The sequence below is a fragment of the Rhinichthys klamathensis genome, unplaced genomic scaffold (genome assembly GCF_029890125.1).
Source record: "Rhinichthys klamathensis goyatoka isolate OS25496 unplaced genomic scaffold, OSU_Roscu_1.1 h1tg000469l_1, whole genome shotgun sequence".
In the NCBI taxonomy this organism is placed as follows: domain Eukaryota; kingdom Metazoa; phylum Chordata; class Actinopteri; order Cypriniformes; family Leuciscidae; genus Rhinichthys; species Rhinichthys klamathensis.
In genome coordinates, this window is record NW_026606958.1 from 242,564 (window position 1) to 268,644 (window position 26,081).

A 26,081-nucleotide genomic window follows, 5' to 3' on the forward strand; every position below is an offset into this window, starting at 1 on the left:
GAAAAGTTACCTGTTGTTACTTTAAGTCCCAACAAACGTACACAAGCTTAAAAATGTGTACTTGTTCATGTAGGATATAAAAAATTCACAATAAAAGTATAGAACTTGCCTGTACTATTTTTTATTATTACTACTACTGTTTCCCACATTTTAATATGATATTAAAGTTATCAAAACTGAAATGAAACCCAGTGTTATGTCATGATAAAATGATTTTAGATGCTTTTAGAAGTAATAAAAAAAATAGATATGATGTCATAAATTATATGTTTGACATGTTTTTGCATCACTAATGTAATTAACATATGGATTACAGCTACTTATGGATTTACAGCACTTATACATAAGCGAAAATCCCCAGCTAAAACCAAGTTTTTTTCTTCCAATATTTATATGCAAGTAGACATTGTTTTAAACCATCAGGTCACATTACAGGTTTTCAGCTTTTGTGGTATCTTGGTCTATAGGGCTGGCATTTGTTGACTACATGACAATGTGAATGATCTAAGACCTAAGACATTCAGACCAGGAGCAATGAGATTATAACACAAACAGTGTTTTCATATAGGCCAAGAGAAAAACTACAGCTGAGACCACATTTTTGTTTTCATCTGTCTGTGCAGGTTACAGTGAATGTGATGTCATGTGACTTATGTACATCTGTGTATACGTTTAGTCACTAAAAACCCAAAATCCTCAACTCAAATGACCACAAATTCTTCCAGAATCCTGGTGGTGAACTTAAAAATATATGAATAACAAAACCACAACTAATGCTTCCCAATACCCTACTGATAAACACAGCTGGATTAGTGTTGAACTCTAATTGGTTGAACTAGACCATCCAGCTCAATAAAAGACTGGAGATCGACTGTACTGTACATGACAGAGCAAATCACTGCTGGAGTGACAAACAGGTGGGTGCCAGCAAGGTTTCTGCTATTAAAAGATGATTTGAATATCAAATTCAGACTGTGTCATTTTAAAATGTGCTGTTTGATGATATTTTTCAGATTGTAAGATGAAGAACTTTGCTGTCATCTTTATGGTACTGGCCATAATGGCTGATGTGAGTACATTGATTCATTCATGACTGATCAATTCATCCATACATGCTTTAATCACTCTGATACTTTCTTCTCTTTTAGATCACCACAGCCAAGGTAAGAGCATTCATATCATCAGGATTATCTTGTGTTAAGTTGGTTAATATTGATGCTTTAAGCTGCGCTTATTTTTAGAAGCTGCGTCTGGTCAATGGTCTGAATGGTGGTCTGGTTACTGGTGTAAATGGAGTTAACCCTCAACTGGTGGGTGGTCTGAATCCACCCATGTTTTCTGGTGGTGCTGCTGTTATAGGACAGCCTCCGTTTACACAAGTAGGAACTGATGATTTACCACTTAAGTGCGTTGTATATCCCACTGCGATAATGTCCTACGCAGGTGATTAAACTCTTTCGTGTCTGACAGTTTATTCCTGGAGCCGCTCTTTCTCCATATGTGCTTCAGCAGCCACCCGTGGCCGCAGTTCCCTACGCCCCACCCAACACGGGACCTCAGTTGGCTTATCCTTTCGCTCCCTCTAACGGGGTATTCATTCATGTTCATTCACAATGTTTATGTGTTACAATATACATTTATTTCCAATCTAATCTGAGATGTTGTGTTTCGACCATGTTCTGATTAACAGGGGCTGCCGTATTACATTAGTGGTCCCCAGAATCAACCAGTGTTATTCCCTCCTCAGCAGCAAGTTGCGGTAAACAAATCTTCTAGTTGCTAGTATGCTAATGCTAAAAATTCAAAGCATGGACTACAAATTATGTTTCTGGAACTGTAGGCTGGACAAGGCCCTATTGGAGCTGCAGGCCTAATACCACCAGGTTCACTGACTAGATTTAAAGTAAGTTTTATCATGCAATTTCTCCGTCATAGCATCAACACTCCGTCCATCATCAAGTATTTCCACAGATTTCAATCCTGAGAAGGAATGATTGCATTTTTTTTCTTCTTAATAAAACATACAGGAGAAAAAAAAAAACTTGTTTTTTTAGGCACTGGTGGTCAATTTTGAATGATTTCTCTCAGACTTGTGCAAAGAAAACACCCAAAATGCATATTTAATTGTTTGTTTTATTACACTTTATCTGTTTGTATCTGCTGATTTCAATTACATAATATATTCTGAAGGTATTTATAGTTTATATGTAATTTACCTGATATATATCCATCATTTTTTACTCCTAAAAACATGGTGATTTTTTTTTTTTTTTTATTAATTATTTTTATTTGTTGACAGTATTTTCTGATTTGTGATAAAAAGCGATATCCAAAATATCCAAATCTTTAACTTAAATATAGAAAAATGAAACATGAATTTTGAACCTGGCTTTTTCCAATATTCAGATTTCCGTGCTGTTATGCAAATGAGCCATTATCTACATAAATATGCAGTAATTTGCATATTTGAGCAACATTTCTGAAAACTTTTTGTCTTAAAACAATTGTCTTAATGTACTGTGATTAATCAACTGGAGAAGTCAAATAATTTCTGTTCTAAAAGTTCTTGGTACAAAGTGTACCTGTAACTGGATTGTTTAGCAGTGTTTATGCAGCATTCAAAAGGCAGAATTCCTGTCGTCCACCTTTCTAACTGTTAAATCCTTCATTTTTCTCAGCGCTCCTTCCTCAGAAGGACCACAAGACCCCCTGTCTCAATCACCCAGGTATGTAGAGAAAAATATTTTCCATCCATCTGAAATCTAATGGGTGGTACATTCTATTATAATTCTGACTTTATCGTCTGCATACAGATCCCAGCTCAGGTCAGCCCAACTGTGTCTGGAAACTTAGGTGAAAGACGTGTTTGAATCGCTGAGGTGTGTTTTACGTGCTTTGTCAGACATATATTTTAATGCACATTAATCATTACCTTTGCTGAGAAGCTGTTTGTTTCTTTTCACAGATACTTTCAAGATATCTCCTCTTCTTTTCTACATTAAGTGTCATTTTCTATTTTCAATATTACATAATCATTGCTGATAAGTAAAATGTATTCCTTATTAAGCCATTCTATTTGTCTAACCCTTTGCTTTTTACTGACAAATTATCAGCATGTGTAATGTTTATACCGAATACTTAATAAAAGTCATAGTTTGTAGCAACTGTGAATATTTTCTCTTTTGATTTTTTACTCTCTTAAAAATATGATTATACAGTTACCACGCTGAGTTTGTTTGTGTTATATTGCCATCTACTGTTTTCCTGAAGTTATTGTGAACATTTTAAAGGGGAAAAAATAACATCATACAGTTAATACTATCATGATGATTATGATCACCATCATCACTGTTAAAAAAATAAATTTAAAAAAATCCAATTGTCTTTGTTTTCGCATTCTCAGTCTCTAAATTGTCTCAGTTCCTCACAAAGCAAACAACTCTCCATAGGTGTATTCTTTTGTCAGTGTCTGACAAAACTCATTTCTAATGTGGGCACTGACTAGACTAAAGAAAACCATAACAATTATTATGGTTCAGGCTAAAAGCATGCTGAAATGTGGTTGTTTCAGAAAAGATTGTATTACCACAAAATAGCATCAGGACTAATAAAAATACGCTAAACGCAACTCAAATGTTATACCGACATAATAAAGACAGTAAACTGCTTGGTATTTGATCATACATTTTGGGGTCAGTAAGATTTTTTTTTGCATTTTTATTTATGCAAAAATCAACAACTTACAGTACACAATCACATTTATATTCCACACAACTGATAACACTACACATGTACAAGCAGAGAGATAAAAAAAAAACAAAAAAAACAAAAAAAACCCCATGAATTGCCGTAAACAATACACAAAGGGTTCAGTAAGATTTTGTTTTGAATGGTTATTCTTTGATTTGGCATGGATGCATGAAATGGATCAAAAAAGACAGTGAAGACTTTTAAAATAAATTCTGTTCTTTTGAACTTTCTATTCATCAAAAAAGAAAAGAAAAAATAAGAAAAAAGAACTGAAAAAAAAAAAACATCCATGGCTTCCACAAAATATTAAGTGGCACAACTGTTTTCAACATTAAAAATAAGAATTTATGCAGTGTTGGGTGTAAATAAGTACACTCAGAAAATAAAAAGGTACAAAAGCTGTCACTGGGACGGAAACCTTTAATATGCAGGCCTACACTTGTAGTACCGATATGTACCTTTGAGGTATGCACACTTTAGGTACAGAAGTACCTTTTGAAAGGGTACCGCCCCAGTGACAGCTTTTTGTACCTTTTTTTCTGAGAGTGTAACGCAAGTTTTCTTTGTTTTCCCATTTATTGACTGGCAGCTCTCTTGTCCCCATGTTGGGAGAAATCGTGAGTAAGGTGCAGAGGCGTTGTGTGTGCTGTGTGTAAATAGGATGGTTATTGTAGTTTTAGAATAAATGTGAACAGGCATTTACTCATCTGACTTGCACAAAACAGATTCAGTATACCTCAAAATGAATAAAAACAGTGAAATGCAAACTAAGGCTATTACACAAACCTTCAATAATTAAATATATTAAATTACTCAAATATACTTTATATTTAATCTCACTTTATTAATCAATATCTTTGCTGCTGCCCTTCGATGAACCAATTCAACCATACCAATAAGCAAAATGACTTTAGATAAACATCACATTTTGTGTTTTGTAAAAAAACAAAAAAACATTTGTGTTTTGTTTGTGTGAGCTGCGCCCTCTACTGTTCAGGAGTGAATTTGCATTTTCTTCTGCCCAAAAACTTGTTCATTTCACTTTACATTTGCCAAAAATAGAACTTTTTTTGTTATAAAAAAAACAAAACAAACCAAAAGCAAGCCCAGCCCAGGTGAGAAAAAGTAACGTAAAAGTAATGTGATGCATTACTTTCGATAATAAGTAACTAAGTAACGCAATAACAAGTTCTTTTTTAGTGAGTATATCTATTATATTGCAAGACTGTAGCACATTAATCTTAAAAGTAACTTTCCCCAACACTGAATTTATGTATGTATGTAATATGTACTGTATGTATGTATTAATCCATTTCTGCATATTAGAATGATTTCTGAATGATCATGTGACACTGAAGACTAGAGTAATGGCTGCTGACAATTCATCATTGCCTTGGTGAGCATGAGACTTTCCAAAATATTATCGACCCCAAACTTTTGAACGATAGTGTACATTCACAGATGTCCTACCTCAGCTTTCTTATTTCCTTAGGCTACTCATTTAAATAGGCAAATGCTGCTTGATTACATTATATCATATCTTTCAGACAGTATAAATCTTACAGACAGTAGTGTGTGTGTGAGCGTGTGTGTGTGTGTGTGTGTGTGTGTGTGTGTGTGTGTAAAAGACTGTGAAATAGAGTTACATACTTGAAAATAGTGACTAGACATCTCTGGTGACTAAATTCTAAAATAGAATGTAGTCTAAAATAGCTACTAAATAAATAGTGTTTTGGGATATTTGTTGATTGTATTATACCGCCATCTACTGGACACTTAAGGTTGCTGCGCACTTTAGAAAGGAGAAAGGTCACTACATTTCAGTCTGGTTCTTCTGTCTGGAATACTCAGCTCCTAAAACATGTAATTATGGAGTGGTGATGACCACACTAATTGCTATAATTATTGTTTTGAAGAGAATGATTTAATCTGTTCGTCTTGTTTTTTCTTTCTCAGTCAGAAAAATAATTGGTCTCCTTACCTCACAGAGCAAACAGCTCTTCATTCTGCCTGCTTATTAGTCTGTGAATCTGACAACACTCAGTCCTGATCTCAGGCCTCTGTTTGATCCGTTAAGCATTAAATGTGTTTAATGACTTACTATAACATCATAATGATAGACTTCTAATTTCATCAAAACATACTGTACTAACAGACATACTCTCACCCAGACAATAAATTGATGAAAACAATTAGCAGTGTGTGTTTGACCATTGACCATAATGATATATGTATATATATGACGTGTTATAGACAAATTGAGAAACATGACACCAATGCATGTGTCACAAATACAGCAACCTGATATTATAAGAGGGCAAGAACCACTTTAAAAGCAAACGGGGGAAAAGACGATAATAGTTTGCACTTCTGCTCTGCCATGAATGTACTTTTATTTTCTCTGATATTGTGTATTTATTGACTGTTTTATCAGAAGTATATAACATTTTATTTCTGTGTCTCTGTTTTCTTCTGTATTTGTTCATTGTCATTGATTTTTCATCCACAGCTTACCAAGATGAAGTTTGAGGCCATCTTTTCCATGGCTGGTTTTCTCAGCATTTGCACTTGTGCCCCTGTAAGTGTACATTTATAAATAATAAAATAAATTAACAAATGAATGTTTTCAGTTTGAACCTAAAGTAACAAAACGGTTTGTATTTCACAGATCTACCAGCCACAAATTGGAATAATTGCAAGTAACAGTAATGAGGTATGTATCTTATATATATTTTTTGTATAAATTATATATTAAATGTTACATATTAATTTACACTATACCTTTAAAAAGTTTAGAGTCAGTAAGATTTTTGAAAGTCTCGTCTGCTCACCAAGGTTGTATTTATTTGATTAAAACACAGTACAAAACTGTGATATTGTAAAAAAATTGTTGCAAAATAACTTTCTATTTTAATATATTTTAAAATGTAATGTCCAGTGATGGCAAAGCTAAGTTTCGATCTGCGAAAATCATTCTAATATGCTGATTTGGTGCTCAATTTTTTAATCTTTTAATTTGTTATAATCAATATTAAAAACAGTTGTGGCTGCTTAATATTTTTTGGAAACTGTGATAAATTTTTTTCAGGATTCATCGATGAATAGAAACTTCAAAAGAACAGCACTTATTTGAAATAGAAATCTTTTGTAACATCATACATGTCTTTACTGTCAACTTAATTTAATGAATACTTGCTGAATAAAAGTAAAAAAAAAAAAAAATAATTATGAAAAAGCTGACTGTTCCCAAACTTTTGAACAAGAGTGTGTATATTTGTTGGTTACACTTTGTTTTAAGGTGACGTTGTTACAGTGTAATTGCACATATATAAGTACTGCATAACATTATTTAACTAGGCTATATACTTACTATAAGTTTAAGGTTAGGGTAGGCTTTGGTTTAGGGTTAGTTGCTTGTAATTATGCATAATTTACTGTTATTTTTACTATATTAAGTATACTGTATGTAACGTCTAAGTACGTCACCTTAAAATAGTTTTATCTTTTTTGTTTTCTGTCACGCACGCTCACGATTAATCGTTAATCGTTGCTTCCTTGTAGGTTTTGCGTATCAATGGACTCACTCTGGCAAGTTTGGGTTTGGGTCAAGCACAGGTAATTTAGCTTTCAGTCTAAGCAAAGTATTTTTAACTAGTAGATTTGTTTTTTGGGAAACACCTGTAAGTTTATTCTAAATGATGGTGCTCATAAGAATCTTAACGGAATCCTCTAGCTCTTTGCTTTCTTTCTCTTTAGGGTACTCCATTTTTCTCCCCCTACCTGATCCAGCAGCAGCCCCCACAGGTGCTGAACTTTAACCCCGCGATGCAGGGATTCTTCCCCCCTCAAATAAACCAGCTGAACCCAGCACAGTTGCCTCCGTTGCAGCAGGAGCAGCCTATACCTGGCTTCGGTCCCAATAACGGCATACCAGCACAGAACCCTCCTCCGGTACTGACGGACTTCAGAGGAACATCACACACACTAACTTTTATTGAACATAGATGTTGATTTAACTTGTTGATGTAATCTATTATCACATTTTTTTTGGAGAGTAAGTCAAATTTTGTTTCTAGGGCTTTCCATTCTTCCTGACGAATCTATATCCTCTGAGAAACACCCCTGTAAGGCTGATACCCAACCAGAACGCTGGCCCAAATATTCAAGGCCAGGCTACGATGCAACCAGTGCAACCAATGCAACCAATTCAACCAATACAGGTATTGTAAAGACGTAACATTTTCTCCTCCTTTTTAATTGATAATATAAACAGAAAAAAAAGAATACATGAAAAGTATATTTCCTCTACAAAGAAATCATGTTTTCTTTTTTTGACATACCCCCCATTTCTCTAATGTAATCTCACATTACATTAGGTTTCATTACTCTAATGTAATCTCAAGGGGCTTTTATATTTCTGTTTTCTTCTCAGACAATCTTAAAGACAAATTTTCACATGTTTCAGAACAGGGTGAAGGCAGTAGACCCGATGGTAACGTCTGCTCCTGATTACCGTGGTGATCGGCCCGGTCCTGGAACTGTAGAGGTAATGCAAGAGTATAAACTTGCATCTTTTTTCACATGTTTTCTTTGGTTTAAACATGCTGTTATTAACCAAACATGACAAAAAAACATGGCTGGGCAGAATAAATGCTGTAAAATTTGTAGACACATTAGTTTGTTTATTAACCAATCCTGTCTCTGACAGGGGCATCCTGGCTTCCCACTGTTTGAGCCATAGGCTCAGAAGACTTCATTTATAAATAGGTATTAAAAAGTTTTCCAAAAAGTATATTATAATGGGATATCATACCTATTAATTTATCAGAATGTAAATTTGTTGTTTGGTTTTCCAGATATCCCACCATGGAGATCCCTCACAGGAGACATTTTTGTTAAATTGAAATATCCAAATGTTACCAAATAAATAAATGATGCTCTGTTTATTTTGTCAGTAATGTTTTTTTTTTTTTGTACTCCTGTTAAAACTTGGTGATTGCATGTAATAACAATACAAGAATAAAGTAAGTCATGCACTTTAGTGACAAAATTATAGCAGTGTGTCACATCTGGTTGTAGAGAGCGCACTATAAGATTAGATAAAAACAGTATTTGGTTTCACTTTATTTTAAGGTGTCCATGGTACAGTGTAATTATACATTTAGGTACTGAGTAAAAAATAATTAACTACATGTACTTAATATAGGGTTAGGATTAGGTTGTGGTTTAGGTTAGTTGCAATTAAGCACAATTTATAGTATTTACTAATATGTAACGGCACTGTAAAATAAAGTGTTACCCAGTCTTTATTTAATCATAGAAAAACTCAGGAGATCACAGGATCAACCAATAATACAACCACGTAAAATTAAGATGATACCGGACAAAGGAACTATGGAAACACATGGCTTAAATACATGAGGGGCGTAATCAATTTAAAATGGAACAGGTGAGGGAACTAATTAACGACCAGGGAACCTAACTAGGGAACACAAGCAGGCAAACAGGGAAACCAAAACACCATGATAATAGAGGAAAACAGAATACACACATTACAGTGTTGATGCTACAAGTTTTAATGAACACATTCTCAACATGATTAAAGAAGAAAATGCAGCAAACTAAGAGTGAACAACCACCAAGAGACATTAATGAGCAATAAAATAATAACAAAAAAATCTATATTATACATTTAATCTCATTAATCTCGCTGGATGTCCACCTGTGGAAAAAGAAAAAGTTATTTAAAGCCAAAATGATGTTTTTAATCAAATTCATTTTATTTATTGTAGGTACAGCAATCGGTCCTACCAGTGTGATTATTGTACATGGTTCTGTCCTAGTTTGTCCCATGATCACTTTCAGACTCCGCCTGGAGAATCAGAGTAAAAGGCAATGTTGTATAAATCAACAAAACAAGACAATATAAAATGTCTACTCAAATAATTCAAAACCAGTGATCACTCTCAACTTTAGGAGCAAAATACTGACCTTCATGAATGCAGGGAGCTGCAAACACAACCAGGGCATTTAAAAGATCAAGAACAATTTGATACAAGAAAGAGAACGCTGTTAGCTGGAAAACTTATTCTGGCAGGTATTTATAATGTAACGGATGGATGTGATATTAGTACATGTTCCTGATTACTTACAAGCTGTGTAATGCCATATTCAAATGAGATTCTTTGCTGTGGGGAACACATTTAAATAAACTGTTATATTTAAAAACAACAACAACAACAACAACAACATCATCATTTAGTCCAAGATATGCAATGTGATTAATAGACTTATTGTTTGCGACTCACCGTTGCAGTTGGGTTGTAGATGAGCTTCACATAAGGCTGTTAGATAGAAACAGTTTGATTTGGGAACTTATGCATTTAAATGTACTTTTAGTCCTTTTATATATGTTATATTTATTTATTTGATATATTCTAATTATAAAGCCTATTATAAAGTTTAATGGATGTTTATTATAGTGCTTATACCTGAGGGCCATAGAGGGAGAAACCCTGACCAAACTAAAAGAAAATAATTAAATTAATTATTACACAACAAAGAAATCACATTAGAACTTATTTCACAATAATAAAAAAAAAAATGTATAGGCTAAAAAACAACAACAACAACAACAACAACTTTACCCCCAGTTCCTGAGGTCTATTCACTCCATCCTGTAATTTAGTCAGAAATGGTATGCATTATTTTAACATGAAACATACTATACTATAAATTAAATCTAATCTTTATTACCTTTTTTGGTGGCTGCATTTGCCCTCTACCCTGGAAAGAAGAAGGTTTTCGATGTGAATATCATTAATCTTACACTTTCTCATTACTTTTAGCCCATTAAAAGTATACCTCTCATTATCTGTTCAGTACCTCAAATTCAACAAAGTATGAAATAAAAACATATTGTAATATGTTGTGAATGGAAAATGAATGGCAGTGTATTATCTTTACATGTACAGTTCCAATCACTCACTTTTGGTAAGAGGAAGACATTCTCTCCCTGGAAACAAAAGCAAAAATGAATTCTGATTCTATCTATTTTATTGCGTTTTCATATCTTGGAATACGTAAGGTTGATTGAAAATGTCAATTTCACCAATTTAGTGGCATTACCTCCTTTAGATGGAAAGCACTAACATTCTGTTGAAGGGGAGAACATATAATTTTTTTATTTATGCTTTTTGATATATTCAGAAAGTTATTTAGTTGTAGCATTGCAACATTTTAAGTACAAAACAGCAACACAAAGCGTTTCACTCACCTGCACAGTGACATTGTCAGCCTATGTTCATCCAAGTGGATAACAAATGATTAAACACAGATTAGAGACTTCAATTGCATTTCCATTCCATGTCTGTGAGTAAATGATCGTCTTCTTACCTTGAAGATTGGAATGAACTGCCTGTTGTCCTAGAACATGTATGAAAGTGAACTCATAAATCCATTCACATTCATTAACAAGTGAACATAAAACTGTTTAATCCATGAATGAATTTGAAGAGCACATTTGAAGAGCACATTAATATAAGCAGTATGAGCCTACCAGCATGTTGGGACTCAGGGATCTCCCAAAGAGTGGATTCATTTGATTCTCTCTACCTCCACCTACTGGAGCTTGAGTTGGCTGAAGGGTTTTTACAACATTAACAATTATTTTTTATATTTCAGCACACTTGCTATTTCATTCTAAGTTATATTATTCCACATTATCAAAAATATTTAATTCAATCCCATTTGCCCCAGGATGAGGGCGAATATGGCAAATATTTAAACTCTGACATATTGTTTTTATGTCTTGTTTCTGCTAAATAAAATCATTATTTTGATACAAAGTGACAATAGAACTAAATCTGCCGTCTAACTTACTTTGTAAGATGGTCTACCAGCTCTTCCATTCATCTGTGGTTTTCCGGTTCCTCCCCATCTATGCCATTGTCCGCTCCTCTGTGTTCCCTGGGTCAAACCGGACCCTGGTCTAGTCATCTCAGACTCATAACCCTACAGCAGAAGATACAAAAATAATGTTTATTGTACTGCATAATGATTGCAAAACGTGCAAAAATATTGAAAATGTTGCCCACCCTGCCTCCTCCATTTTGACCAGGGAATCCTAGATCTTGTCCAAATGGAGATCCATTAGATGGATTTTGTGCCCGTGGCTCAGGTTCATTTGGATACAATGGGCCCATCGGATCTGGCTATAATTAAAGCGTCAGTTGACATTTTGAAGTTCAACCTTGAATGATTTTAGAGTCATGCACAATTTGAATCTAAATTACTACAAAAACATACAAAAGCTGGACGTCCAAAATACTGCTCCCATCTTGGTCTGTTTGGAGTTCTGCCCACTGGCTGAGGCACTTTTCCTCCTCCATTCACTGGCCCTCGGAAATCTCTCTCTCCATTCACTGAGTACACTTGATCCCAGCGGTCTCTGTCACTGGGCTGAAAACAACGCAATAACTACACCATGCTAATATATCCACCTCATTTTGCAACGCGGAACAAACTATTTTCTGTTCGACTTGCGTTTCATTAGCCGGCCGCTGTAGGGAAATAACTAGTATAGCTAACAAAGTAAACGGTAAAACTATTTGCATTACAAGCGTGTTTAGAACTACGACAATATACAGAGAAATGTAGCATAGTACGCAATCTTGCTACATTACTGAGGTGAAAAAGGATGCTTTCATTAACAGTGTTCTGTACAAAATGATCGAATGTAAGACTGGCATCAAAAATAACTCCAAGGTTCCTCATTTTACTTTGAGTCTCCAAAACAGCGCCACCAACAAACAGATTCAGTGAACCAGCTTTAAAAATTTTATGGCGGGAATCATTAAGCATAACTTCGTCCATGTTTTTAACTCAGAAATGCAGTTAGAAAGAAAACAGGCATCAACATTTTTACCTTGAGTATACTCAGCATAGAAGTGGTAATGGAGGCCAAGCGATCGTAACAGATGCCCAAGTGGTGACAAATAATTATTGAACAGTAAAGGGCCTAAAACTAAGCCCTGAGGAACACCAGCAAGTACAGAGCTAATCTCAGGCCTGTAACCACCCATATAAATGAACTGGGAACGGTCAATAAAATAGGATTTAAACCGGTTTAAAGCTGTCCCTGACACACCAAAACTCTTTCAAGGTAGGTAAGTAAAAGACTATGATCTACAGTGTTGAAAGCGGCTCTAAGATCAAGAAGGATGAGAATGGAAATTGCACCAGAAGCCATCAACAAGTCATTGGTAACCTCAACCAAAGCAGTTTCAGTACTGTTAAAAATTTACGAAAACCTGACTGAAGGGGTTATTAATTGTAAGATGGTTACACAAATGAGAGGCAACAACGCGCTTAAGTATTTTTGCAAAAAATGGAAGATTTGAGATGGGACGAAATTTGTTAAAATCATCCAGAGCAGCCTTTTCTCTTTTTTTTTGGCATGCACAAGTTACAGCAGCAATCTTTAATGCTGCTGGAACAACCCCAGTCTGCAATGAGTCATATAATACTGAGGATAGCAGGGCACAACACATCGAAGCAATATTTAAATAAGCTTATGAGAATAGGATCAAACAAGCAAGTGGTAGATGTCATGCTAGATACCTCCTTTTGTGAGTTTCAGAATCAAGCTGTGAGAAATGAGTGAGACAAATACCATACCCATATATCAAGCAGCATAATGAGCTGTTTTGCAAGCAGTTAAAAATAACTAGAATCCAGACACATTCAATTTACAAATGGCCCCGCCCATTCTTACATTAAAAATAAGGCGAATACCCAAGATAAATGTCAATGAAAATAAAACACAGAATGTTGATACTCACCCGAGCTGCCACCACAACACATGACAATACCACTAGAAACCACATTGCTTCTGTAAAATAATAAATATACAATTTTCAGAATTAAATGTAATTTGACTGACTTTAATAGTAACTGATCTCAATGTCGCACTAAAGAGGTTACCTTCTCAACGTTTGTCCCCGTTTCCAGCTCTGTCACATTGGTCTTGCTTCTGTCTTTTTAAAGATCAGTGGTTGAGCAATTGTCACTGTTGTTGTGGCTCATTTGTTTTGACTAAGGACTTATCAATTGTTAGAGAAATTGTTAAAAAAAAAAATACTAATACAAAACTGATGTCATTTAAGGTGGTCAAAATATAACAGTAGGCCTTTTACAGTACAGCAAGCATTTTATTTCATAACCATTACACAATTCTGGCTTCAAAGAGGTGTAAGTATTGACTCAAGTCTTTCTCTATTGCAATATCAGGAGTGTCATGTGTAGGAGGGATTTTACCGATTGCTAAACTAGTTTGTTGCCTTAAGCCCACCTAATGTTTTAGGATTGACCCGTCTAGTGCATTTAGCAAGAGCAGCGAGGGTGAGGTGTTTGTTAGGAATCAACAAAACAGAGGGGTGTGTTCTATTACTGTATTTAAATCCTCAGGCATCAGAGCAAAATATTGTTCTTCCTAAAAATATTATTGCTGTTGCTTTGGAGAATTAGTCTTTGACAGAAACATGAAGACAGTAATCTTATTTGCATGCCTTCTTGGTCTGACCGTGGCTTTCCAGGTATGTTTCAAAAGCTATACTTTTGCAGTTATAGTTGCATGTGTAAATAATGATAATAATGATTATTATTATTACTGTGATTAGGCTGAAGATCACCAGCGTGTGGCTCGCTCATTATCAAGCTCGGATTCCGATGAGGTTTGTCAAAAAATGTAACTCAAATTTAAAAACGTAAAGTTGAACAAAAACTATATATCAGCATGTTGTTTTATTTGCTCGTATGATTTTATCTGTCATTATTTATCTTATCAGATTGCTTCCACCACCTTTCTGCCTCAAATGACCTTTGACCAGTTTCTTCAGCTGCTGATGGCCCTTTCCTCTAGAAATGTCCCAGCTCCAGCCCCGACCCCTGCCTCAACCCCGGTGCCAACCCTTCCACCAATCACAGCACGTTAAGACTCCTAAATTCTGACTTCTCCTTTGTTGTGAGCAGTTACAATTTTGAGTTTAAATGTCTATCTAAATAATGATTAGAATAGCTCTTTATCCTATATTAGCCTATAGTAGAAACAGCAAAGAAATAAAATGGCAGAAGGAGCAAACCAACCCTCTCTTTACACTCTTGAATATTAGAAAATTTACAGTTATATGTGAGCTAAATGTCCATGTCTTCTGTATTTTTTTGTTGTTGTTCTCAGTGTATTTCTGCAGATTGTTACCATTAAAACTGGTTTACTTTTATATCTTGTGCTGCCTGTGTGTGATTCACTATTCTGGATGTTAATTCAATTACTGTTTTTTCAAAATGCTTGCACACAATTTCTGAAACTATGGCTCAATTTCTTGAAACTCTACACACAAAACCACAAAACACGCACACAACATGCAAAACATCAGACATCTCTTGCAAAAGCAGACACATCATTCAAAACTATTTTAACTATTCCAAAAATGATGTTTTTTGCGTAGTAACTCCACACAAACCTAACATGATTAGCCACATACACACCATACACACAGATGTGAAAAATGTAAAACACTACTCTCATGTCTTTTGCTTGTTCAGTGTGCAGTGATTGTATAGAAGTCTGTCATACGTACATGTATGTGCACAAATACAGTATGTATGCACAATTGATGAAAGTTACAGTTATTGAACTGAGCTGAATATTGACACTTATTGGTGTCACTCACGAACTGCTCGGAGACCAGAAAGTTGAGATCCAAATGCAGCTTTAATTAGGGGCAATCCAGACACGTAATCCAATAAACAGGCAATACCTCAAACACAGGTAGGCAGTCCAAACAAACAAACAAACAAACAGGGGTCAGAGGCAAAAGAGTAATCCACGGAACAGGCAAGAAATCCAAAAGACATGAAACAAGGGAAACCGCTCGGAAATGCAGTGCAACAACATACAAAACTTTGCAGTGAGTGAATGAGTGAACATGGTATAAATAGACCGAGACTAACAGGGTAATGAGACACAGGTGAATGCAATCAGTGATGATGAGTCCGGGCAGTGAGTTATGGGAAATGTAGTTTGTGAGGGAGTGATAATAGTCTGGTGTGGAGTGCCCTCTAGTGGCTCTCAATGGCACTCCAGCTGGTGACCGTTACAATTGGCTTGATAGAGCTGCTTCTCAGGCGATTTTGAATTTGTTACTATTGTGAAGCTGCTGTGAAACAATCTATATTGTAGCTTGTTATATATATATATATATATATATACAGGTCCTTCTAAAAAAATTAGCATATTGTGATAAAGTTAATTATTTTCCATAATGTCATGATAAAAATTTAACTTTCATATATTTTAGATTCATTGCACACCAACTGAAATATTTCAGGTCTTTTATTGTTTTAATACCGATGATTTTGGCATACAGCTCATGAAAACCCAAAATTCCTGTCTCAAAAAATTAGCATATTTCATCTGACCAATAAAATAAGTGTTTTTAATACAAAAAAAAAAAGTCAACCTTCAAATAATTATGTTCAGTTATGCACTCAATAGTCAATACTTGGTCGGGAATCCTTTTGCAGAAATGACTGCTTCAATGCGGCGTGGCATGGAGGCAATCAGCCTGTGGCACTGCTGAGGTGTTATGGAGGCCCAGGATGCTTCGATAGCGGCCTTAAGCTCATCCAGAGTGTTGGGTCTTGCGTCTCTCAACTTTCTCTTCACAATATCCCACAGATTCTCTATGGGGTTCAGGTCAGGAGAGTTGACAGGGCAATTGAGCACAGTAATACCATGGTCAGTAAACCATTTACCAGTGGTTTTGGCACTGTGAGCAGGTGCCAGGTCGTGCTGAAAAATGAAATCTTCATCTCCATAAAGCTTTTCAGCAGATGGAAGCATGAAGTGCTCCAAAATCTCCCGATAGCTAGCTGCATTGACCCTGCCCTTGATAAAACACAGTGGACCAACACCAGCAGCTGACATGGCACCCCAGACCTAAATATATGAATCTAAAATATATGAAAGTTAAATTTTTATCATTACATTATGGAAAATAATTAACTTTATCACAATATGCTAATTTTTTGAGAAGGACCTGTATATATATATATATATATATATATATACAGTATATACACGCACACACTGGATATACATACAAGCCAAGTCAGAAAGTCAACTTTATTTCTAAAGCACTGTGTGTGTGTGTGTGTGTGTGTGTGTGTGTGTGTGTGTGTGTGTGTGTGTGTGTGTGTGTGTGTGTGTGTGTGTGTATGTGTGTGTGTGTAGTAAATACATACATATATGTAAATATATCTACATATATATTTACACTATAAACAGAAATTCAAGGGTGTAAAAATAATTTCTTTCTTTCTCAAAACTGAGTTTTGATTTCTAAGTGATCAATTTATATATAAGTGTTTTCACTTTTCACAAATGATCATTGGGATTAGGTCATCAGTAAATGAGTGTGGCATTTAAATGGCAGTGTTTCCAAATGAAATAAAATAGCTGTTAGTTTTGAATTATGAGTGCAATGTAGAGAACTGTGTTTAGAGTTTTGCAAAAAAGTTTGTTTTTCAATTTCAAACTGAGTGCAAAGCGTAAAATGTGCTTGCAGTTTTGCAGACTTGGTCTGAAAAGGTACATGAGTGAATGGTTTCACTGAGTGGGCCTCAAGTTCCACTTTAATGTGTAACGTGTAATTTAAAAAAAAACTGAGACATTTTTAAAAACATAACTTGTACATTTCACATACCAGACTTTATATGGCACCTGTAGAAATAAAGCAATGCAAAATGCTAGCATCTCAAAGAAAGAATAGTAAAACGAATGTGTATTAGAGTTTTTTTTAGCTTCAACACTAAAAGTGGTACTTGTGGCCAACTCAGTGAAAACATTCCTCTTCAGACCAAGTCTGCAAAGCACACACCTCATTCGATCACTTCAAATCAAAACTCAATGTTTTGAGAATCAAATAAATTTTTCACCCTTGTATTTATGTTTATTCTGTAAAAAATTACTGAATATGCAAACAAGTCAAGTCACCTTTATTTCTATAGCGCTTTTTACAATATATGCTTTTTAGAAGAATTTAAATAGTTTTGAATGAAGTGTTTGCTTTGCAAGAGACTTTATGCATGTTGTGAACGTGGTTTGTGGTTTTGGGTGTAGAGTTTAGAGAAATTTAGCCATAGTTTCAGAAATTGTGTGCAAGCAGTTTTAAATCTAAAATTGCTAATCTAAAACACAAATAAGAATCAAAGATATATTATTAAGAAGTAAAGGAGTAAAGAAGACGAATATACAAAAGACAAATGCAATGATTTTAATGACTGAAATAATCTGGCAACAACTGGAAAAGTCTTATTTGTTGTTGTTATTGATGACAGAACCTGAAGAGATCTTTGAATTATGGTCCATTATAATTAGCAAAGCTCATGTTGGAATCTGCTGAAATTAACAAATGAAGACAACTGTCAACAGTTAACACGTCTTGACACACAAATAAATTATTATTATATTTTCTCCGTATTTGATCAATATTATGATTACTGTCATCCACTACCCATTAAACCATTTATCCTCAAACCATAACTCAATACTCAATACTATTTTAAAATATTACTACATTACTACTGTACCATAACCTGACAGAATTAAAATTAGGTTTCTTTTTAAGACTATTTTTAATTAGGTAACACCAAAGTTATCCTTCATTCTAAATATATTCTAATGGAAATATACTAATTCCAATTGACATTGGATAATTAGAATGTCACAGATATAACGAATGTAATAATTTACAATCCAGCCCTTAGGTGTGCCTTAATCTTTTTGTTTTGTTTATGTGTTGCATAAACTCAGTTTACATATGTTTAAAATGAATATACCATAAGAGAAGAGACAACCCTGTGAATCATTTCCCTATTTCCCAATTGTTGAGTAAAGTATAACTTACTAAATACTGATTATTACATTTTTCAAACATGTTTGTTACTAAGGAATATGTTACTTCTGCTGATTGGCCAGTTGCATGTCGATAATGTATATATATAGAGCATTTATCACTGCTGTTTTGATGTCACACCTGAAACAGAGAAGTCTCTCATACATCTGCCATAAAGGTAAGAAGCAATCTTTGAATCAACGGCATTTACATTTATGTGGGCATTTAGGAGACATTCTTATCCACTGCGATTTACACATGATGAATATTTCTCTATTAGATCCGAGCAGCTCTTCTTGAGAACCATGAAATCTTTCCTCCTTGTTGCTTGTGTCTTTGGACTCTGCTGTGCCGTGCTAGTGAGTATCATTCTCTTGCTTTATCATAAACTTTATCATATTTTCTGATGTGCATGTGATATTCTATTCCTTTTTTAACCACCACACTGTTGTGTGATATCATTTACAACACTGGAAATGTGATGAAGATGGAAAATGACAAATTAATTTCTTTTCAGGCAGAGGACGAAGAACATCGAGAGAAGCGCTCATCAAGCCATTCCTCAGAGGTCAATTTGAATTTGAAAACACTGTATAAGCAAAGTCTCTTTTTTGCCATTGCATAAAATCATTTGAATTAATTGATCATTTTAATTTAATTTTCAAAAAAGGTCCTGAGCAATGTAAACACATGTATGCACATAAATCTCTGTTGTGTGTAGACTCTTTTTCAATGTAAATCTTACTCTGTTCTTCTGATATTCCTACAGAGACGACCTGGAGGCTTCTTTAACCCGTACCAATTTCAGCGTCCTTATCCCTACCCATACTTCCCCCCTAACCTGCCTCTGCCTCAGCCTCAACCTCAGCTTCCAAACAACAATGCCCTCCTCAGCCTCTTGCCATTCATCTTAGCACAGCTGGCATCTGCCCCTGCTCCTGCACCGGCCCCGGCCCCCGCACCAGCCCCAGCCCCAGCACCGGCCCCTGCTCCTGCACCGGCCCCAGCTCCAGCTCCTGGTGGGAGATAAGCAACCAGTTAAATCAAACTAAGAAATGTGTCTGATTGACCCTGAATGCACATTATAATGCCTGCCTCTTGCTCTTGCTATGTTAAAAAAATAACCAAAAATAAACTTTGCATCATTGAATTATATATTTGTGTTTGTGTTACTCTTCCTATTTAGTGTGTTTATGAGTTTTGCCATACATGACAGCAGCCAAAAGTATCAAAAACATTTACAATTATTCAACAGTTAGTCCTCAAATCTTATTCAAGCAGTGTTCCAAGTACTGACTGAGACTTTCCTGGGGCTTTTTTCGTTCCTCGCAGACAGTATCGTTGTCTTTGTGAGTGAGTCTGATTCGTTCAGAAGCAAAACATTTTTTAAGCGCATCGAGTCATGCACACAACTGATTCGTTCAAAAGCACTGAATCATTCATGAACGAAACGGCGCAGTTGTTGTTTGTAACAATGGGTTTGCTGTTGCTTTGTTTGGACATGTATTTGGCAATTTTAAAATTGTCTAAATGTAAGTTCTCAAATTGCTGTTTCTAGAACTGTTGTATAAAAACAATAGCATGCTGCCTGTCACTCCAGTAACAGAGATGACCCAAGCCATTGTTGCTGTTTCTAATGTAACGTTTTCGAAGTCTAAGGGGCCTTATTTTAATATAAGTGCATGGCCTAAAGCGCACGGCGCAAGTGCACTTAGAGCGTGTCCGAATTCACTTTTGCTAGTTTAACGAGGGGAAAAATGTTTGCCGCACCCGGCGCATGTCTAAAAGGGTTATCCCTATTCTCTTAATGAGTAATGGGTGTGTTTTGGGCGTAACGTGCAATAAACCAACCAGAGTCTCATCTCCCATTCCCTTTAAAAGCCAGTTGCGCTCCCGCCATGGCGGATTCGCTGTATACATGACGGAATTTGCAAGCGGAAAGACTGAATGCTTCCCCAGAAAGGAAACGGATCTCCTCGTGCTCGAGGTTAAAGCATGCAAGCAGACCATCTACGGCAGTGGTTCCCAACCCTGTCCTCACGGCACCCCAACACTACACGTTTTCTTTATCTCCCTAATCAAACACACCTGATTCAACTCATCAGCTCATTATCACATGGGTTAATGAGCTGATGAGTTGAATCAGGTGTGTTTGATTAGGGAGATAAAGAAAACGTGCAGTGTTGGGGTGCCGTGAGGACAGGTTTGGGAACCACTGATCTACGGGACAAGCCGGATTCCACCATATCTTTATGTGCACAATAATAATCTTTTATTGTAATCCTTTTATTTTTAATATTTGCCATGTTTGTGTGCTGCTGCGCATGTCAGGGTTCTGCCCTGGCAGCTTTGTCTGTGTTGTCTGTGTTTCATGTCTCTGTTTGTGTTGTGCTTGCACATATGGCTCTGTCTTTGTTTGTGTTGGCCATGTGCTCCTCTGTTCCCGCCTCCTTGTTTCCCAGTAGCACGCCCTCTTGTCTAGTTGAGTCCTTGTTTGTCTGAGTGTTGTCATATGTTCCTCATGTTCTCTGATCCCTCTCTTGTTGAGTCCTCGTTTGCCTGAGTGTGTTCACCTGTTCCTTATCTGAGTGTGCTCACCTGTTCCTCTTGTTCTCAGCTCCCTTTACACTCATCTAAAGGATTATTAGGAACACCTGTTCAATTTCTCATTAATGCAATTGTCTAATCAACCAATCACATGGCAGTTGCTTCAATGCATTTAGGGGTGTGGTCCTGGTCAAGACAATCTCCTGAACTCCAAACTGAATGTCAGAATGGGAAAGAAAGGTGATTTAAGCAATTTTGAGCGTGGCATGGTTGTTGGTGCCAGACGGGCCGATCTGAGTATTTCACAATCTGCTCAGTTACTGGGATTTTCACGCACAACCATTTCTAGGGTTTACAAAGAATGGTGTGAAAAGGGAAAAACATCCAGTATGCGGCAGTCCTGTGAGCGAAAATGCCTTGTTGATGCTAGAGGTCAGAGGAGAATGGGCCGACTGATTCAAGCTGATAGAAGAGCAACTTTGACTGAAATAACCATTTGTTACAACCGAGGTATGCAGCAAAGCATTTGTGAAGCCACAACACGCACAACCTTGAGGCGGATGGGCTAAAACAGCAGAAGACCCCACCGGGTACCACTCATCTCCACTACAAATAGGAAAAAGAGGCTACAATTTGCAAGAGCTCACCAAAATTGGACAGTTGAAGACTGGAAAAATGTTGCCTGGACTGATGAGTCTCGATTTCTGTTGAGACATTCAGATGGTAGAGTCAGAATTTGGTGTACTCAGAATGAGAACATGGATCCATCATGCCTTGTTACCACTGTGCAGGCTGGTGGTGGTGGTGTAATGGTGTGGGGGATGTTTTCTTGGCACACTTTAGGCCCCTTAGTGCCAATTGGGCATCGTTTAAATGCCACGGCCTACCTGAGCATTGTTTCTGACCATGTCCATCCCTTTATGGCCACCATGTACCCATCCTCTGATGGCTACTTCCAGCAGGATAATGCACCATGTCACAAAGCTCGAATCATTTCAAATTGGTTTCTTGAACATGACAATGAGTTCACTGTAATAAAATGGCCCCCACAGTCACCAGATCTCAACCCAATAGAGCATCTTTGGGATGTGGTGGAACGGGAGCTTCGTGCCCTGGATGTGCATCCCACAAATCTCCATCAACTGCAAGATGCTATCCTATCAATATGGGCCAACATTTCTAAATAATGTTTTCAGCACCTTGTTGAATCAATGCCACGTAGAATTAAGGCAGTTCTGAAGGCGAAAGGGTGTCAAACACAGTATTAGTATGGTGTTCCTATCCTTTAGGTGAGTGTATATGTGTTCTCTTGCCCTCATGTTTGGCCAGTTTGTTATAAACTTTCTGTGCTACATTGTTTGTTTGACAGTCTACTGTAGTTTCTAGTCAGAGCTTTCTTTAGTCTCGTCTTGTCTTCAGTCTCTTGTCTAGTTTGTCCTCCAAGCTGAGCTTCCCTGGCTGCTTACACCATCAGCCAAGCAGCAAGAACGGTGCAGTAATTGTTCGTCCCCCGAGAGTCGATCCCCTTGTACTGTACGATCCTGCCTGGCACTTACTGTTCTCCTCCAGTCTCTTGCTGCCATTCTATGTCCACCCTCCCTCCTACTGTCATCATGGGTTGGATTCAGCGGTCGCTCTCTCAGCATGCCTGTCTTTGTGCCTCATCCATGCCATACTTTTGCAGATGGGTATGCAAGATTTGGCACATATTAGGCTTGTATCACATGATAAAATTGCTTCTTGAAAACCACCTATCACATTTTCGTATATTTATGTGTGACCTGTCACCATAAACCAGCCTGTCAATTATCTCATGAACATCCGCCACATACAAACTCCACATGACATGACTAATGTCACGTGGTATGTCCAGATTACATTCATACTGTAGAGCATCCTTTTTTAACTGTAGCAAAGTATTTACTTATTCAAAAGATGTACCTACTCAGAGAGTATTCGATTTTGAGTCACTTAAGAGAATCAGCGTTTTTAAATGAATCGCTTGAAAGAATGATTCAATGAAATTACTTGTCTCCATCTCCATTTGTAATTATGTAACCTAATTTAAAATATCTTTGATACTTTTGGTTGCTATCATGAATGATAACAGCCATAAGCACACTTCTATATACATTATATAATTTACCTTAAAAAAAGAGAGAAAGCATTACACACACAAATAGTAGTAGTAGTAGTATACTTTATTGTCCTCGAGAGGAAATTTGTTTTGGACTACATGTTGCTGCATATACATAAAGAAAAGAGGAGAAACAGTTGATTTTACACATTTAAAATTAAAAAGATAAACTTATTCAGCATTCGTACAGATACAGGAACAAAGGAATTCTTATACCGGTTTAGTTTGCAAAAAGGGACTCTATATCTTCTACCGGAGGGGAGCATTTCATACTGTGTAAAAATGAGTTTGGTCCCCCACGATTTTCTGTACCTGATTCAGAATGCAATTCTCATATAAATGTTGAAGATTCAAATATTCCTCATGTCCAACAGTTTTTAGTGCTGTCAACACCAGGGCTGCGTTCAGCCCAGACAAAACGTTGCATTTTTAAACAGAAACGGTGATACGTTGAACACACTGTTCTGATGACGCAAGTGTTGCAACTATGGGAGCTGAGAAGGCCATTCTTTGTGAAGAATTTTCGGAGCCTGATGAAGTCGGTATAGGCATATGTGTTAATACTACAAAATATGCCCAATGTTACAGATACTGCACTTGCCGCCCAGAACACGAGAGAACATCCCAATCGAGTGAAGGGATTTGTGGAAACTGAAATGGAAGTACACATCTTACCTAACTCAGACTAAAACACATCTATTTAGCCTCACATACTGACTTTATTTGTAGTTCATACTGTTTTAATAACCTGTATTTTCTTTCTCATCTTTAGGAAAAGCACTTAATTACCATTGTTTATTTCTATACCAAATGTCATACACTTGCAATAAAGCTAAAAATATAAACAACTACATCATTATGTTGATATCCAATATTTTTACAATAAAACTTACGACAAACATGTCTTCTAATATCCTCAGTTGTTGCGTATACCGAGCTGCATCGAACACATTTGTAAATTACTTTCCTTGAACCCATTGTGCAAGTTCACTTTAATAAAGCGTGCTTTATATACATGTAGCTGCTGATTGGACTGCAGTTCTGACACACCCACCAAACAAGAGAAAACGCATCTCAGACCCCGTTGCACACCGGTGCACGCCGTTTGCAGGAAACATGACGTTCAACCTGGAAACCGTAGCAAAACGTTGCGCACCGTTTTGAACTTGAACGTGCCCCTGGTGTGCCAATTTAGATTTAAGCTGTATAGGTTCCCAAACCATACTGTACTTAACTATGTGAAATATATGATACAAAGTTTCTTTTTTTTAAGATATCAAGAGCAAAATATCAAGGCAGGCATTATAAGGTATTCAGAGTCAATCAGACACATGCTTAGCTTTAACTAGTAACTTATACTTCATATACATTTACCTTTTCAAAAAATAGAAAGCATAATACAAACACAAATATATGATTCAATGATGCAAAGTTTATTTATTCATTTATTTTTAACATAGCAAGAGCAAGAGGCAGGCATTATGTATTCAGGGTCAATCAGACACATTTCTTAGTTTGATTTAACTGGTTGCTTATCTCCCACCAGGAGCTGGAGCTGGGGCCGGTGCAGGAGCAGGGGCCGGTGCTGGGGCTGGGGCTGGTGCGGGGGCCGGGGCCGGTGCAGGAGCAGGGGCAGATGCCAGCTGTGCTAAGATGAATGGCAAGAGGCTGAGGAGGGCATTGTTGTTTGGAAGCTGAGGTTGAGGCTGAGGCAGAGGCAGGTTAGGGGGGAAGTATGGGTAGGGATAAGGACGCTGAAATTGGTACGGGTTAAAGAAGCCTCCAGGTCGTCTCTGTAGGAATATCAGAAGAAAAGAGTAAGATGTACATTGAAAAAGAGTCATCACTCAACATATTTTCTAAATGAAGAAAGAAATATGTATATCAACATAATCAGAGGGTACTTTCTATGATTTCTTTACATAAATGTTTTTGCATGGCTCAGGATCATTTTTGCACTCGAGAAAATATGGAATAAATATGATCAGTTAATTAAAATGATTTTATGCAAGAGTTTTTGATTTCAAACTGACCTCTGAGGAATGGCTTGATGAGCGCTTCTCTCTATGTTCCTCATCCTCTGCCTGAAAAGAAATGAATTGGTCATTTCCAGTGTTATAGAATAATAAGTAATAAAAGAAGTTATAGTAATAAAAAAAGTTTGTGGGGGTTGAAACAAAATAGAAAATTGAATGCACATCAACACATATGAATTTGATCACAACGAGAGAATGATACTCACTAGCACGGCACAGCAGAGTCCAAAGACACAAGCAACAAGGAGGAAAGATTTCATGGTTCTCAAGAAGAGCTGCTCGGATCTAATAGAGAAATATTCATCATGTGTAAATCGCAGTGGATAAGAATGTCTCCTAAATGCCCAAATATAAATGTAAATGCCGTTGATTCCAAGATTTCTTCTTACCTTTATGGCAGATGTATGAGAGACTTCTCTGTTTCAGGTGTGACATCAAAACAGCAGTGATAAATGCTCTATATATATACATTATCGACATGCAACTGGCCAATCAGCAGAATAACATGTTTGAAAAATGTATTTCGTATTTAGCAAGTATTTAGCAAGTTGGACTTTACTCAACAATTGGGAAATATGGAAATTATTCACATAGTTGTCTCTTTTCTATGGTATATAATTGTAAACATACACTGAATTTATGCAACACATAAAC

The 26,081-nt window shown here is 36.4% G+C and overlaps 4 protein-coding genes and 1 long non-coding RNA gene across 6 annotated transcripts; 3 read left to right on the top strand and 2 right to left on the bottom strand.

Annotated features, from left to right (window-relative positions):
• The first annotated feature begins 669 nt into the window (after positions 1-669).
• On the top strand, positions 670-3,172 carry scpp9 (secretory calcium-binding phosphoprotein 9). The gene is made up of 10 exons (XM_056236860.1): positions 670-917; positions 1,014-1,069; positions 1,149-1,163; positions 1,242-1,379; positions 1,471-1,590; positions 1,691-1,759; positions 1,841-1,903; positions 2,679-2,726; positions 2,814-2,879; positions 2,966-3,172. The coding sequence occupies exons 2-9, from the start codon at positions 1,022-1,024 to the stop codon at positions 2,868-2,870; spliced, it is 558 nt and encodes a 185-aa protein (XP_056092835.1). The 5' UTR covers positions 670-917; positions 1,014-1,021; the 3' UTR covers positions 2,871-2,879; positions 2,966-3,172.
• Positions 3,173-6,050: 2,878 nt separating this feature from the next.
• Positions 6,051-8,696, top strand: odam (odontogenic, ameloblast associated). Of its 2 annotated transcripts, XM_056236867.1 has the most exons (9): positions 6,051-6,136; positions 6,260-6,328; positions 6,419-6,463; positions 7,312-7,365; positions 7,507-7,701; positions 7,827-7,970; positions 8,216-8,296; positions 8,459-8,517; positions 8,607-8,696. In XM_056236867.1, the coding sequence occupies exons 1-8, from the start codon at positions 6,131-6,133 to the stop codon at positions 8,489-8,491; spliced, it is 627 nt and encodes a 208-aa protein (XP_056092842.1). In that variant the 5' UTR covers positions 6,051-6,130; the 3' UTR covers positions 8,492-8,517; positions 8,607-8,696. The 2 variants fall into 2 exon arrangements, with proteins under 2 accessions (XP_056092842.1, XP_056092843.1); XM_056236868.1 differs by lacking the exon at positions 8,607-8,696 and having other exon boundaries at positions 8,221-8,296; positions 8,459-8,521.
• An 884-nt stretch (positions 8,697-9,580) lies between these two features.
• On the bottom strand, positions 9,581-10,140 carry LOC130071992 (uncharacterized). Its single transcript, XR_008804062.1, has 4 exons — positions 10,059-10,140; positions 9,903-9,938; positions 9,742-9,759; positions 9,581-9,622 (listed from the first exon to the last, which is right to left on the bottom strand). It is a non-coding gene; the product is annotated as an uncharacterized LOC130071992 (long non-coding RNA).
• Positions 10,141-18,800: 8,660 nt separating this feature from the next.
• LOC130072009 (cyclin-dependent kinase inhibitor 1C-like) lies at positions 18,801-19,835 on the top strand. Its single transcript, XM_056236881.1, has 4 exons — positions 18,801-18,885; positions 18,988-19,066; positions 19,225-19,275; positions 19,477-19,835. The coding sequence occupies exons 2-4, from the start codon at positions 19,013-19,015 to the stop codon at positions 19,735-19,737; spliced, it is 366 nt and encodes a 121-aa protein (XP_056092856.1). The 5' UTR covers positions 18,801-18,885; positions 18,988-19,012; the 3' UTR covers positions 19,738-19,835.
• A 5,047-nt stretch (positions 19,836-24,882) lies between these two features.
• LOC130072012 (cyclin-dependent kinase inhibitor 1C-like) lies at positions 24,883-25,901 on the bottom strand. The gene is made up of 4 exons (XM_056236884.1): positions 25,817-25,901; positions 25,634-25,712; positions 25,425-25,475; positions 24,883-25,184 (listed from the first exon to the last, which is right to left on the bottom strand). The coding sequence occupies exons 2-4, from the start codon at positions 25,685-25,687 to the stop codon at positions 24,924-24,926; spliced, it is 366 nt and encodes a 121-aa protein (XP_056092859.1). The 5' UTR covers positions 25,688-25,712; positions 25,817-25,901; the 3' UTR covers positions 24,883-24,923.
• Positions 25,902-26,081: the final 180 nt, after the last annotated feature.

Bases quoted from the DNA above. Each gene is read 5' to 3' on its own strand.
- scpp9 (XM_056236860.1), top strand. From the start codon at position 1,022: ATGAAGAACTTTGCTGTCATCTTTATGGTACTGGCCATAATGGCTGAT. The intron at 1,380-1,470 runs GTAGGAACTGAT...CGTGTCTGACAG, and splicing joins GACAGCCTCCGTTTACACAA to TTTATTCCTGGAGCCGCTCT. The intron at 1,904-2,678 runs GTAAGTTTTATC...CATTTTTCTCAG, and splicing joins GTTCACTGACTAGATTTAAA to CGCTCCTTCCTCAGAAGGAC.
- odam (XM_056236867.1), top strand. The intron at 6,329-6,418 runs GTAAGTGTACAT...TGTATTTCACAG, and splicing joins GCATTTGCACTTGTGCCCCT to ATCTACCAGCCACAAATTGG. The intron at 7,971-8,215 runs GTATTGTAAAGA...CACATGTTTCAG, and splicing joins AACCAATTCAACCAATACAG to AACAGGGTGAAGGCAGTAGA.
- LOC130072009 (XM_056236881.1), top strand. From the start codon at position 19,013: ATGAAATCTTTCCTCCTTGTTGCTTGTGTCTTTGGACTCTGCTGTGCC. The intron at 19,067-19,224 runs GTGAGTATCATT...ATTTCTTTTCAG, and splicing joins GACTCTGCTGTGCCGTGCTA to GCAGAGGACGAAGAACATCG. The intron at 19,276-19,476 runs GTCAATTTGAAT...ATATTCCTACAG, and splicing joins CATCAAGCCATTCCTCAGAG to AGACGACCTGGAGGCTTCTT.
- LOC130072012 (XM_056236884.1), bottom strand. From the start codon at position 25,687: ATGAAATCTTTCCTCCTTGTTGCTTGTGTCTTTGGACTCTGCTGTGCC. The intron at 25,476-25,633 runs GTGAGTATCATT...ATTTCTTTTCAG, and splicing joins GACTCTGCTGTGCCGTGCTA to GCAGAGGATGAGGAACATAG. The intron at 25,185-25,424 runs GTCAGTTTGAAA...ATATTCCTACAG, and splicing joins CATCAAGCCATTCCTCAGAG to AGACGACCTGGAGGCTTCTT.